General features: G+C 41.8%; 1 protein-coding gene across 4 annotated transcripts in view; it reads left to right on the plus strand.

Moving 5' to 3' along the window:
- CDH6 (cadherin 6) overlaps nt 1–7,059 on the plus strand; it is a 105,143-nt gene extending 98,084 nt beyond the window's left edge. For all 4 annotated transcript variants that reach the window (XM_035567236.2, XM_035567238.2, XM_035567237.2 and 1 more), the window contains one exon: nt 456–7,059. In XM_035567236.2, the coding sequence (XP_035423129.1) occupies nt 456–946 (491 nt within the window). In that variant the 3' untranslated portion in view covers nt 947–7,059. The remainder of the gene's footprint in view (nt 1–455) is intronic.
- The last annotated feature ends 6,484 nt before the right edge of the window (nt 7,060–13,543 follow it).

The raw sequence follows: 13,543 nt of genomic DNA on the forward strand, positions 1-13,543 counted from the left end.
AGCAGCTTTGCTAACCTTTTATCATAGCTCAGTAGATACTAGCCCTGTCCGTAGCACAGGTTTCATTTCATCCCAGAGGTCCAAGATACATAACACTGCAGGTTGGTTTTTTTGGGGAAGGTGTTTCTCCCTTCCCAGCTCTCCTGAAACTAGTTCTGTTCTCCAAGCAATGAAGTTGCTGTTTGACTCTGGTAAAAACATGCCTACTGACAAAAAGACACTCCGTTTCTTGCAAGCTCGACATCTCCTTTCATCTTGTACACACCCATGCCACCCCATCTCTCACAGTACTCACAAACAGAAAACAGTCTAAAAATTGAATGTGTACGTTTGCAGTTTTGCAAAACATCTTAGAAAAACTTAGAATGTAAGCACCAGCGCAGCATTTCGCCTGGGTTTTAATGGAGTTGGGGATTAACTTTTCCCTTCCTCTCCCTCTGTTGGTTTGTTTCTAGTTACAGTGGTGCTGTTTGCAGCACTGAGACGGCAGCGGAAAAAAGAGCCTTTGATTATTTCCAAAGAAGACATCAGAGACAACATTGTCAGTTATAATGATGAAGGTGGTGGAGAGGAAGACACCCAGGCATTTGATATCGGCACGCTGAGGAATCCCGAAGCCATAGACGATAATAAATTGCGCAGAGACATCGTGCCAGAAACGCTTTTTATGCCACGGCGGACTGCGACAGCGCGAGATAACACGGATGTCAGAGATTTCATTAACCAAAGGTTAAAGGAAAATGATACAGATCCAGCGGCCCCCCCGTATGACTCGTTAGCAACCTACGCATATGAAGGTAATGGTTCTGTGGCAGAGTCCCTCAGCTCCTTGGAGTCGGTGACCACGGACGGAGATCAGGACTACGATTACCTCAGTGACTGGGGGCCACGGTTTAAAAAGCTGGCAGATATGTATGGCACGATGGACAGTGACAAAGACTCTTAATATGTTGCCTTTTTTTTTTCTCCCTCATTTTCAGAAACAGCATTGAGATATGTGAAGTGGCTATTTCTTTCTAATTCTCCACAGCTCTGTGAAAGGGTTCTCTATCCGACCGGTTCCAGTTGTCTAATGACTGCAGTCTGTGTGGATCAGCCGTCAGAAAACTTTTTCTAATATCATTTTATGAGCTTCCAAGAGGCAAACTTCTTATTTTTTAGTGCATCCAGTTTACTAAGCCAACCTTACAGGCACAGCAGTAGTGGAGGGGAAAAAAAAAGATCAGATGGGGAGCAATATTTTTACTTGTTCTGCTTATATTGTAAATTGGAGTATATTACTGTTTAAGCTCACTTGCTCTTTTTACTTGTATTCAGATTATTCAGCTCAGACGACTGCTCTGTCGATTGTGTATTGCACATCCCAATGTAATGAGGTACCCTAGTTTAACCTATGTATTATAGTCAAAAGTAGTGGTGATGGAATGAAGGTTTATTATACAAGTAGAGTCAGCTGAGAAAAAAACAAATGCATTTTACTCATGAGGAGGGTAGAGAGGCCTAATGGTCATTTAAATCTAAGTGTTTTTTTCAGAACTTGCCATTGCCCCCAGTGCACTGAATCATAGCAACACACATATATATAGTTCATTGACTGCTATGTATATATTCTTCTGACCTAGCATTGCTGGAGAGATGTGTGTGCATGTGTGTGCGGTCAGTAACCCCAATATCTAGTTCTTAAGTGGTTTCCCAGTTCTGGCCCAGACTTGCTTTGTGATACGGAACAAGTCATCTAATCCAACTCCAGATTGAACCACGATTTAGAGGAAGGAGCAGAACGTAGCTGTGCTTTTCTTTGTACTTGCGATGGTTTCCACCTGCACAGCAGTTCAGTGGTGAAGGCCACTGTGCTGGGAGGTGGGAGTCAGGCTTTTCATATCCATCTACTTCTGCCTGTTCCCACGTGCAGGAGGGCAGCTGTAACCTCAAGGTGACTGCCACCCATTGAGTCAAAAGAAGCAAGTGCAAAGGAGGAAGGAGTGCTTTTATGTCCTAAACTCCCCTGCCAGGGTGTCTTCTGACTGATTCTCTGCCCAGTTTTGCTATCTATAAAGTGGGGAAATAATGCCTACCTCATCAGGATGTTGCAAGAATTAGATAAGTCATTTGGAAAATGCTTTACAGATGGACAATGCTGGTATTCTGCCAGAGGAAGTAATTTCTCATGCTTTTTTGGCTCCTTCCCCCCAACCCCCTTTCAGATTCAAGCCTTGAATGCAAAAATAAGTGAAAATCAATTATCATTCTAATGGCCTGAAAAGTAGGGTTTATAACTTTTTTTTTTTTTTTTAATAAGCAACTCAGCCAGGGTTGTTAAAGACATCACCAAAAGGTGACAGTTTAATCACATGTCTTTCCATGGGTGTCCTTATTTTCTTTGCCAAGCTAAGCAATTTTTGTTCAAGGATGGGGGCAGGGAAGATGCCATAGTCTCAGGCCAGAACAATTTTATCTACGTATGACTTATGCACCACTCACTCTTTCTGTTGGTTGTCAAACCTATACAGTGTCTGCTCTTCAAATCTAGCGATCTAGGAGAGGCTAGCTGGAGAAAACTCTAAGGGGCAGCCATGGGACATACCCATTTCCAGAAGCTAGGAGCACCCCTTGGTCCCAAAGTAGGGACATGGCCTATGGCACTATGCCAATGAAAGAAGAATTTTTATTTTTATTTTAATATACCTCATAAATAACTAATCTAAGGTATTTTATTTTGAAATGGTATTTAATACTAGAATTACAGGCATGGATCTATTTCCCTCCTCCTCCCTCCTCGATTTTTTAGTGAATCAGTTTGAAAACTAAAACAACGGCTCCAATTTACTCTAAGACACAAAGAGACAAGGGAAAAAAGTTAATAAACAGAAAATTAAAAGGGATTAAAAAATAATCCCTGGAATTCATTACTCCCAGAGAGTTAAATAATGAGAGCAGTAAGATTCCAGAGTATGAGACGCATATAAGCACGACAACATAAATTCAGGATTTGCAGTGTCCAGCAGCACTGGGAAGGCTGCCTTTGCAGTGGGGAGCACCACACGCTTGCAGGCTTAGGGCAAGGCAGCTAATGCTTTACAGGTGCCCAGCGCTGCAGCTCAGATGGGTTTTCAGAGCAGAGGAGGCCAGAATTTCAGGGAGAGCTGATCCCCAGTGCCGCTGGTGGAGGCCTCTCAGGGGTCAGGTGCCCAAGCGTAGCAGGGCTGAGCCTGCACAACAGCAGCGACACAGCCTGATCCTTCTCTTGTTCTCCTCAGGGCCTCTCTGTAATTTAAGATAATAATCTTTGAATGCCTATCCCTTTGTAGCCTCCTAGAAATTAACACATCCAGGAGGCAACCCGCCCGAAACCCAGGCCTGGCACAGGAGCAGGCCGCCTGGTTTCTCAGTGGCTTTCAGACACATAGGAGGAGAAGGAGGCGCTCAGCACCTCCTGCCACAGGCTCCTGGCTTGGGGCTACACTCAGACCCTGGAGACAGTGTACCCTCCAGGGCTCATCGCCCTTTTTGCGCAGGCCTGCCTGCAGCAAGTCGCCTCAGAAACTGAGGGCAGAGCTGGATGCCAAGAGCGAGCAGGCCAATCCTCCCCACACCTCAGACCAGCAAGCCACGGCAGAGGTGGCTGCCAAACCTTGAAGGCCAGGGGTTGCCTGGGCCTATTCAGCCCCACAAAACCTCCCTGGCTCACCAGGGAGAGGGGGCTGTGGCCACTTGGCTGGAGGCAGCCCAGGAACAGGCAGCCCGCCCACAGCCCTGACAGGAGCAGGCACCCCGCCAGGCAGCGCCCAGCAGGCAGCCCTCCTCAACAGGAGGACTGCTCACCTTGTAACTACTTCCCTACCTTTGTACGGTGAGTTTGTCAGATTTAGTGATTGTTAGTGGCAGTTCAAGCTCAAGTTTATTTTTAATTTTTCCCGTCCTCTTTTTTTTTTTTTTTATTGAAAGCTGGTTCTATCTTGTCCACTGAGTGACACAGTAAATAACAGAGTGGCTACTTTTGCCTGTTGTGTAAATATATATAAAATTATACAGTGTCACCACAAATATGGTGCCTGAATATCAAATGGATTCTCCTAGGAAAACTCAAGGCAAACTCACATTCAAATTCTTTATTATGCATCTAGGTTTTAAGGTCTATTTTTTCTTGCAAATTAGACAGACTTAGCATCCCTCTCACAGCAAGAAGAAATCAGTTCTGTCTTTTCTTCTTGCTTGGCAGTACCACAAAGTGCAATTTATAAAATCAGTACTGCATATTAAATATTGAAAGTGCCATATTGCAGTGGATACAAAACTTCACAGTAGTATTTCTTTGCACCTTGTTGCATGCCAGCGTGCTAGATGATAGAATTAGTATTTAACAATGCTTTCACACATCGCTAGAATCACCATTTATAGATAAGCAAGTGTTAGATTAGGGGCTATAAAGTGGGTTTCAAGGCTGTTTTAAGCCTGCTGTTCTTACAACCACACCTATTTGAAGAGAAGAAACATTACTAGCAAATTTAGCTGAGCCAGGCAGAGATGAGCAACGCAGTTGGCTTTTAATTTGGAAATGCATCTGATCTAACAATAGGGGAGCTATTAAAAGATACTGAGGAATTCATAGGGAGCTGTTTACAAGGGAGACATTTCCAGCCTTGCTATTGCAGAACAATAACATCTCCACAATTGAAATAATGTTTCTAATACAGCTTATTCCATCCCAACTCCCGAATCAGCCACTTTATTCCAGAAAAGGGATTTTTATTCCAGAAGAATAAATGTTTCAGGTTAAGAATCCCTCTGTCCCACAGAAGCACCAGTATGTGGAGATGCAGCAAACCAGCGCACCCGCACACGGTGCTGACACCATTGTGCCAGGATACCTCCCCGTGCAGACCAGCCCTTGGAAATAAGCAAAGGCAAAAAACTTGCAGTGAGCTCCGAACAAGGGAATTTGGGGTTTTCCAAATGGCTCAACTGGCAGTACCACAGGGCTGGAATATGTTCCTAGACCTGATGTGGATGGATACACTATCTAATCATAAAGAAAAAAAAAAATCTCCCACAAGAACAAGTTATCTATGTTTCAGCTAGCGCTTGTAAAAAATGTCTGGGAAAGATCCCAAGTAGAAGAGAAACACTCTATATGTACCAACAACAATATTTTCTAAACTTGTCCTAAGAAACAGTTATATTTTTCTGATGATTGTTTATATTGTTAGCTGTCAGGTCTTAGTTCATTCTATGGAAAGGTATTTCATAGTTGTTAAACACGAATGGGAGAAGCAACTTTCAAATGATCCAGTTTTGGAAGCAACAGGCTGCATTACAAGGCACAACATTTCCGTTTCTCTGTCAAGAAATAAACTAACAAAAACCATTAACTGAATATGTCTAGTCCTACAGAAATACAGTGGTCATAAAGAAGTAGAGCAGGGAGAAATGCCTTTGGGAATGTGTGTGCACATGTACAGTATGCATAAAAAGAAGGGAAATAATAAAGGGAACATTGGGAGCTAGACATGTTTCAAAGTCAGACTTAACTGTGTTGAGCAGGGACAACAGCACATAGCCACTTCTACACTTCCAGATTGCCTAAGACAGCCAGAGGGAGATTTGCGTGGATAGGAAGACAGACATCATCTTTTTCAGACCAAGTAAATTAAATCAAGGCCATTTCCATGCAAATTTCTAGTGAAGAAAGTCCTTTTCTCTTGATTATTAAATGTGCTAAATTTCTGCATCAGATATATCTTGATGGCCTCCTGCAGTGTTTTCAGTGAATTACGGACAGTGACTCTGAGCAGGTAACTCTCTGCAGACACCATCATGTTACCTCTTCCTGCCACCATCTGTTTTAAATCTCTCCATGTTTCATTTGGCTATAAGCAGTACTGAAGTGTTTTACAAGACCACTGTCCCAACTGGATGCTGCCATCCCCTGCCCATTTGTGTTTCAATTAACACTGCAGTCTGAGCTCCCTTGTCAAATGAGAGCTGACAAATTAACAGTCATTATGCTATTTCTGACAAGTATGAACTATTTTGTAAGTTGTGAAAGGCAGGGTATTTTTCCAGCCCCTCTAGACCTGTGAAACAGCAGCCTTCCCCAGTAAATGTCAGAGCCACGACATTTATTATTTTCAATTTAGCCTTCAGAAAGACTTGTTTTCTTAGAGGTTGTTTATTTAAGAAAAAAAAAAAAAGGAACAAAAGTATATTTAATATCTACAGCTTCATGCTCCAGAAGAAGGGGAAAAACACAGCAGCCAACTCCATGTTTTAACACCAGCCTATCCTCTCAGCACTTTTATTTAGGCACAGCTGAGACAATCTTGATCCTGTCCATCATTTTGCAATATTATACTTTTCAGCCCATACCCGCACTCATCACACACTAAACACTTCCCTGAACTGTATCCAAAAGCCATGTCTAGGGTTGCAGGGAGTTCAAGAGTCAGAGACCCAGGATTTTCAGGCAGAAGAATGGAAAATGAATTGCATGGGGTGGGAGTCGGGGGGAGGTAATCAGTCACATGCAAGGCAGGCCCACGGCACTTAAAAGCCACAAAGCTGTCATATTATACATAGAGTTACTAGATTTCAAAGGAGCTTTTACAGAAGCTGCTCTCATTTTTTTTTCTGCATGTCTTCTCTCAAAAAAAAAAAAAAAAGGAAAAAAAGGAGCTGTAAACTCCAAATTTCTCCTTCTGCAAATTTAATTTGACAAAGAAGATGCAAGTCCTGCACACAGAGAAATCCTTTCCACTCCCATGGGCTTTTGACCTTTCCTATGAGACTGCACTATTTATGTAAATATACTTGGAGACACTTTCTATAAGCTTTTAGTTTTCTACAATCTATTACTTTAGTGTTTATTAAGGAAACAAATGTATAGTATTATTAAGCATTCAGGTGAACACAACAAAGAAACAACACTGCAAACACAAAGTTGTTCTGGATTTTGACATATAAAAACTCTTCAGAAACACTGTACTGTTTTCATTCTGTGATTACTTTCATTGCTTTGAAAATTAAACTTAAAAAAAAAGGCCTTATAATAAATGCTATGTGCATCTTAACTGTGTTACTGAGCTAAATCAATCTGGCAAACTCTTATTGCGATTTGTGATTTTTAAACCCTTAAAATAAATGCTTTTCGGTATTGATCTTTTTTAATTAAAAATACTTCCAAGCATAAATTGAAACTAGTGCCACCACCTGGGAAGACTTACTTGCTGGCATGCTCCAGCCACACAGTCTCTCGTGACGTATCCCCTTGCGTAGGGGAAGCCTGAGCATCAGATGGATCCGCTCACCACCGCTCAGCACTGAGGAACATTTGCAGGTGACAACATTTTTCACACCCAAGAGATTTACATCTAGAAGCTTCCCTCTATTACAAAGGGATCCATGCTGAAACGATCTTTTCTTCTGCAGCATGGATGGGCAATTTGTTATGGTCAGATGGCAAGTGTGCACTCTCTCCCTTATATTTCTTGTTCACTGTACTGGCTTCTTTTTTGGGGGTGGGGGGCAGGGGGAAATGAAATTTAAGGATTTAATGAGAAACCAATTTGAACAACAATTTCTCACAGACAGAGTGAATTTGCCTTTTTGCAAATTGATTTTTGTAACAAGTTATTTATATGATGCTACTTAATAAATTGTTTTTTCTAACTTGTTTTTTTTTTTTTCCCCTAATTCTCTCAAGCTATGGTTTGTATTTACAAAGCTATAGTAACACTAAGCCTTCAGAAAGATTCTGCAATCACTTTAAAGTACAGAGGTAAACTGGCTCAGTCTTTCAAACATCATTTGTAAGTTCCTGGCTTGCAACACGCTGTAAAAGCGGTAGGATCGGTAGCCTGTGATCAGTGAGGCATCCCAAAAGAGTGATATAATTTCAGAAAACATTCATTAGTCATGCTTACTATCAAGAGGATATTAATCTATGAAAACAAGCCACATTTTGGCTAGCTCTGGCTTCCTTAGAAGTCAGCAGGAGCTTTGCCTAAGTAAAGCATGTGGAATACTTTCTCTGAAGGATATAAAGATCATAGAATCTACAGTGGCACTGTTCAGTTATTTGCCTTTCATTGCGTGAGGTACAAAAAAAAAAAAAAAAAAAAAAAAAAAGACTAAGTCTTGGTTCACTTGAGAAGAGTCCAAATGTCATTTTCATTATCTTTTTACATAAGCAGAACAACCTCCAGAGAAAATGATTCATTTTAACATTTCCTAAATAAAAGATCTGTCTACACCTCCAGAAATTTGATCATATTTTAAATTCTTCCTAAATGTAAGGACAAAGAACAGACTGGGAAAAGTTACAGCAAAGCAGTACTTCACCAAAAGCATTTGAATTAACCAAAAAGAGCAACTAGTCTAACACTGAGATCTACCTGTAGCCTATGAATGAACTGAGGAACTTCTGTAACTGGTTAAAGGAGTTAGCCTAAACATCCACCTGCAATCTTTGGTGGACCTCAAGAAGAAAACTTCTGTATGAGTAGCCCCAAGACAGTTTTTTGGACACTCAATAATAGAACATAGACCTATAAATACAGAGGTCTACATAGTAACTAGAAGCGTTCACTTATTTTTATTTCGTCATCCAAACACCAAATTACAGAAACTAAGCCCTGCACCTATCTCCTTCCCCCAAGACCCTGCAGTAAAGTCACGCACTTGCAGGAGCCAGCACAGAGAAGCTAGCAATACCCCACATCTCACCTCTGTTACTTTTGGTGTTAGAGCAGCCATACAAGATCTCAAAAAACATCAGCTTGAGTGCTTCATCTTCTAAATGAAGACATTAGTAGCAGCAGCAAGAGGAGGAGGAATCCTGGTTGCCCACTGCTTGAGCAGTGGTCCAGGCTCTGCAGACCTCCACACGCACAGGGGGCTGAGTGCCAGGATCAGAACAGATGGACCCTACCACCTTCCTTTATGGGAAAGAGGAATTGGACATGTTCCTTGTTTGATTTACTGTATCAGAGAGCAGCTCAATCACAGAAAAGTCAGCTAGAGGCTAGTATTTTAGCTAGAAAGCATATCTGGTTTTCAGGCAGTCAGTTTTATCTATGTAAAACGCCTCCTTCCACCCTGCGACAAGTAACACACAAACCACAAACACACTGAAAGTTCATCGTTCATTAATACTATCAAGGTCATCACAGAGACAAGTTAGGTAGATGAGCCATTAATGGCTACAGTGTCTTAAAAAAGGAAGTTTTACCAGTCATTGCTGAATTTCAAGGACAGCTCAAACAAGAAAACAAAGAAAAGAGCAATATGTTTCACTAAGGCTTTAATCCTTAAATAAGAATTGCAGGAATGATCATTTACATGAGCAGCCAAGTGAAATCAGTGCTGGTCCCTCCAATTTTAATACCAGATGATGTTACATTTGACACTGTAAATGAAATCCAAGTTTGTTGGATACAGATATAGATAAGGTATAGACTATGGGGCATGGGGGAGAAAAAAAAGGAATAAAAGAAAGGAAAGAAAGCTATATATTCTCATCCAAAGCCTTTAAAACCTTCCCTCTTTCTTACCAGCACTAGCATATTGTCCCATTTTAAGCACAGATGGCTGTCTAGCAAACCCTCATCCTCTGCGTTCCCTTTTCTCCAGACTGACCGTACCAACTAACAGATTCTCAGCCACTGTCTGCCCAGTCAGGCCCCCAAACTTCTGTCAGAAAATCTGATTCCACTTTACTTATTCCCCACAAAGCATAAAGCAAATTTCAGCATCATCAGAAGTCCCCAGCCACTCCCTGTCAACCTCAGAATTGCCCTAGTACTCATTATGCATTTTTTAAACCGTGCCAAAGCCCTGAGTGCACAGACCCCTGTACCTTTTCACTAGCTGTGGATCTACTTTTGGCCTAATAGGACCTCATCACACATCTTACTTCATTAAAAAAAAAAAAAAAAGAGAAGAGATTTACTAGGATCAGGGGAACACAAACAGGAAGGTTGCATGCAAGGGGACACAGCAACCTGAATCCTCCCCCCCCAGTGGCGTGGTTCTTCCTTTACAAAAAGCCAATAATCACCCATATAGAGTTTCTCTCTACCCCCTGCTAGAACTTTGCCTTTCTTCACTCAGAACTTTGCTGGCTGTCTGTTCATGCATGCATCTTAATTAATAAACAAATGAATAAATCCCCTCCTGATTGCTTTTACATGTTTTTCTAAACATCTGCTTCTACCTACATTGTTAGACAAAGCTGTTCACTTCCATAACTCAGCTGGGGAACTTCTTTCTTTCTCTCTCTCAGGACGCAATTGGGTTTTTCACATCAATTATCTTAATTGGAAGCAAGCTTAACCCATTTCCCAATTACAGCTCCAGCTTATTAGAACAAACAAACTCTCAAACCTCCTTTAATAAAATATAATACAACCAGAAACACCCCCAAAGAACAAATGCTAACTATGGTAACAAGACACTGAGAAAGGGACTGAATAAAACAGCTCCAGTAAGGGAGAGAGTGGGGTGCTTTGGAAGCTGGAGAAACAGGGGGAAGAAAGTGGGGGCTGATTGTCCAGCTCAATTTCTTATTTAGCATTCTTAAAAGTCTGCATGCTGGTGACTCACAGGGAGTGAGCTCTTCACCCTGTCACTCATTCCATGTGCTTTTTCCCCCCACATAATAAGGGGTCCCTCTTAGAAACAAAACACTGAGCTAAATGCAACTTTGCTTTGACAACGCTGGGTATTTTGATGCCCCAGGCTCTTTACAGTTTCAGTCCGGAACCAGGTTCTCTCCACCTCCTCCTCCTCACTCCACTCCCAGCCTTTATCACTCATGTTTAGAAGGATATGAGCCTAATACTTATTATCGAACATGGAAAGCCTAAAGAAATAAAAAGAGTCCAGTGGCAAGAGGGAGAAGCCAACTGTTACAGCTCCAGATGATGGTTGGCGTAGCCACACTTCCTCACATGGCCTTGGGTCTCTTTCTTACCCATTTTTCATCACAGCATCAATGCATCAAAGCTGCAGCTTCCAGTACCTGACACATTCTTCCCTACAGATTTGTGAAAACTGCAGATTTTGACCTTTCTATTTGGCTTCCCACAACTGCCACCAGCTTTTTGAGAGGCACCCACCTTTTATACACACGCTGGATTCCAGTCTAAGAAGCTATGCACAGAAATTGTTCCACTTGCACAGATCACAGGATAAATGGGCAAAATATTTAGCCCACAAAGGTGTAATACTCTACAGCTGCAGCATCTGCCAGGCACGGATCCAGTGACAAGCATTTCCCTGTAGTCAAGCTTACACGTCCAGACACAGCAGCTACGATGCTGTTTTGATTCTGTTGTTCTCCGGTATTGTCAACATTTCTCTAAACAATTTTTACAGTTGCTTTTGAGTAACCGAGAAAAGTCAAAACTAAACTTGGAGATTCACCGTTCTAATATCTTGGTATTTAATCAACCTGTAATATAATATTGATTACGAATGCCCTGGAGACAAGAGATTGGTACTTTTCTTTAGAGAAAATACTTCATATAGCTCTTTATTGCAGTAAGAGCCTTTCAAATGTTCTGATAACAAATATCCATCTGGCCCATGGGCTCGATCGCTTCTGCAGTCAGAATTTTATCATTGATTCTGGCAGGAGTGAGACGGGACTCCTGGAAGGCAACATGCCTTAACTGTGTGATGGCCAGAAGGAACTACAGCAGAGGGCAAAAGGACTCAGACTGTAGATGTTGCTCCTGAGGGCCATGAAATAAAAGAACCACACGTGAAGAAAGATTTCCGGCAGAAGGAACATAACATACAAAATATTCTGTCGAGATTTCAGCATTTCATTTCATTGCTCAGGAACAGTTACCTTGCACAAGCATAAAAGTAAAATAAAAAAACAACCCTCAATGTATGCCAGCTGTTTCCCTGCTCTCTCCCAGTCCCTCTCCACTGGAAGGTCACATCCCTGGTGCGTCTGGTGGTCCTTATCTTGTGCCAGCTCTGGCTGCTTCTCCTGCATACCCAGCCTCTAGACTAAGTGTACCAAAACTGAATGGCAGACTTACATTTCATTCAGCTCTTCTTCTGGCATCTCCTTTCTTTTATCCTCTGCACAGCCTGCATACATTCATAAAAATGTATGCTATTACTAACCCTACAAATTTAGAGCTGTAACGTGAATGATGGCACAGCCTTATCCTGCTCCATCTTGTCTTTTGAAACCCTGCCAGGCACAAAGCCCATGCTCTGCGTCACCCCTCTCAGTGTGAATGGACTGCTCATGCTTCACTGCTGCCCTTAGGTCTGGGCACTCGCCAGGTACCAGGTGCTGAGCACAGCACCAAAAGGATGGCACAGAAATTAGCTTTAAGAAGCCTTTTTGATGAAGAAATCAGCGGCCAGCTAAAACTCTCCTCCCATCCCTGTAGTACCACAGAAAAGGAAGAACAGAGTGGTAGACTGGAGAAATGTTGTTCCTGACACGATTATAACTTGGACTGTCATACAGGGTTACTGGGCACGGTTACATCCATAACCCTGAACCATTAATATCACAAGCACACAAGAGCTGAGCAAGGGGAACTCAGAAATCCAAAGACTGCTCGAAAAACATGAATTCATTTCTAGAACCTGTTGGGGACTCAGAAACTGACTTTATATATATACTTACTTTGATGGTTTTTCCATCTGCCAGTTCAATGAAACTAAAGACACTAGTCCAGGTACATAAATGAAAAATATGCATTAATTTGGGCAAGATGGGTGCCTTATTTTCTTCAGCAGCAGGACAAGGATCCAAACTGTAGCCAATGTGAGCTGTTATTTGAAAAAACAATTCTGCACTCATGAAAACCAGAACAATCCTTTTAAAGACCATGTTATCTGCATTTTCCATCATCTCTTTGGGTCATTCTTCACTCACTCTACACCAAAAAGTATGATAAAGTTGTGCGGGGCAAATAGCTGGAGCTAGGTATATCAGAATAAGTGCTGATTTGCTGCAGGTATGAGGGTTCACGTGGCAAAATTATCACGTGGGGTTAGGCATTGTCAGTTCCAGTCCTCAAGACCCTGCTGCTTTATTGCATTAGATTTCTCATCTACTTACTATAACAACTTCAAGTCATTTACAATAAAGTCAGAATAAGCATACTTGTGCAAAGAAGCTTTGGAAAGTAAACTCATCAACATGTGAACATACTCTGGGACAGGGTTCATTAACACAATTAATGCCCTATCCACAAACTCGCTGCATTTGGAAGGACTGCTACAGTGCTCGCTTCCTTTAACTGGCTCTGTACAAATGTACCAGTGTGCCCCCCCTGCAATAAATGACAAAATGAGAGCCTGTTGAATTTCCTGTTATGTTCTGGATTAATGCAATACTCTCCTTTGTTGTCAATGGTTCTGCACCTGTCAGAGGATGGTTGTCTAATCAGATGTTTGCCATGTCCTGATTTTATGAAGGTAGCTTTCTTTGCTATGCAGTAATTATATTTAAATCACCCTGAGCTGCACATTTAAGTGAATAAATAACAATTTGGCATGCATTGGAGTT

Source organism: Cygnus atratus, chromosome 2 (assembly GCF_013377495.2).
Source record: "Cygnus atratus isolate AKBS03 ecotype Queensland, Australia chromosome 2, CAtr_DNAZoo_HiC_assembly, whole genome shotgun sequence".
NCBI lineage: Eukaryota > Metazoa > Chordata > Aves > Anseriformes > Anatidae > Cygnus > Cygnus atratus.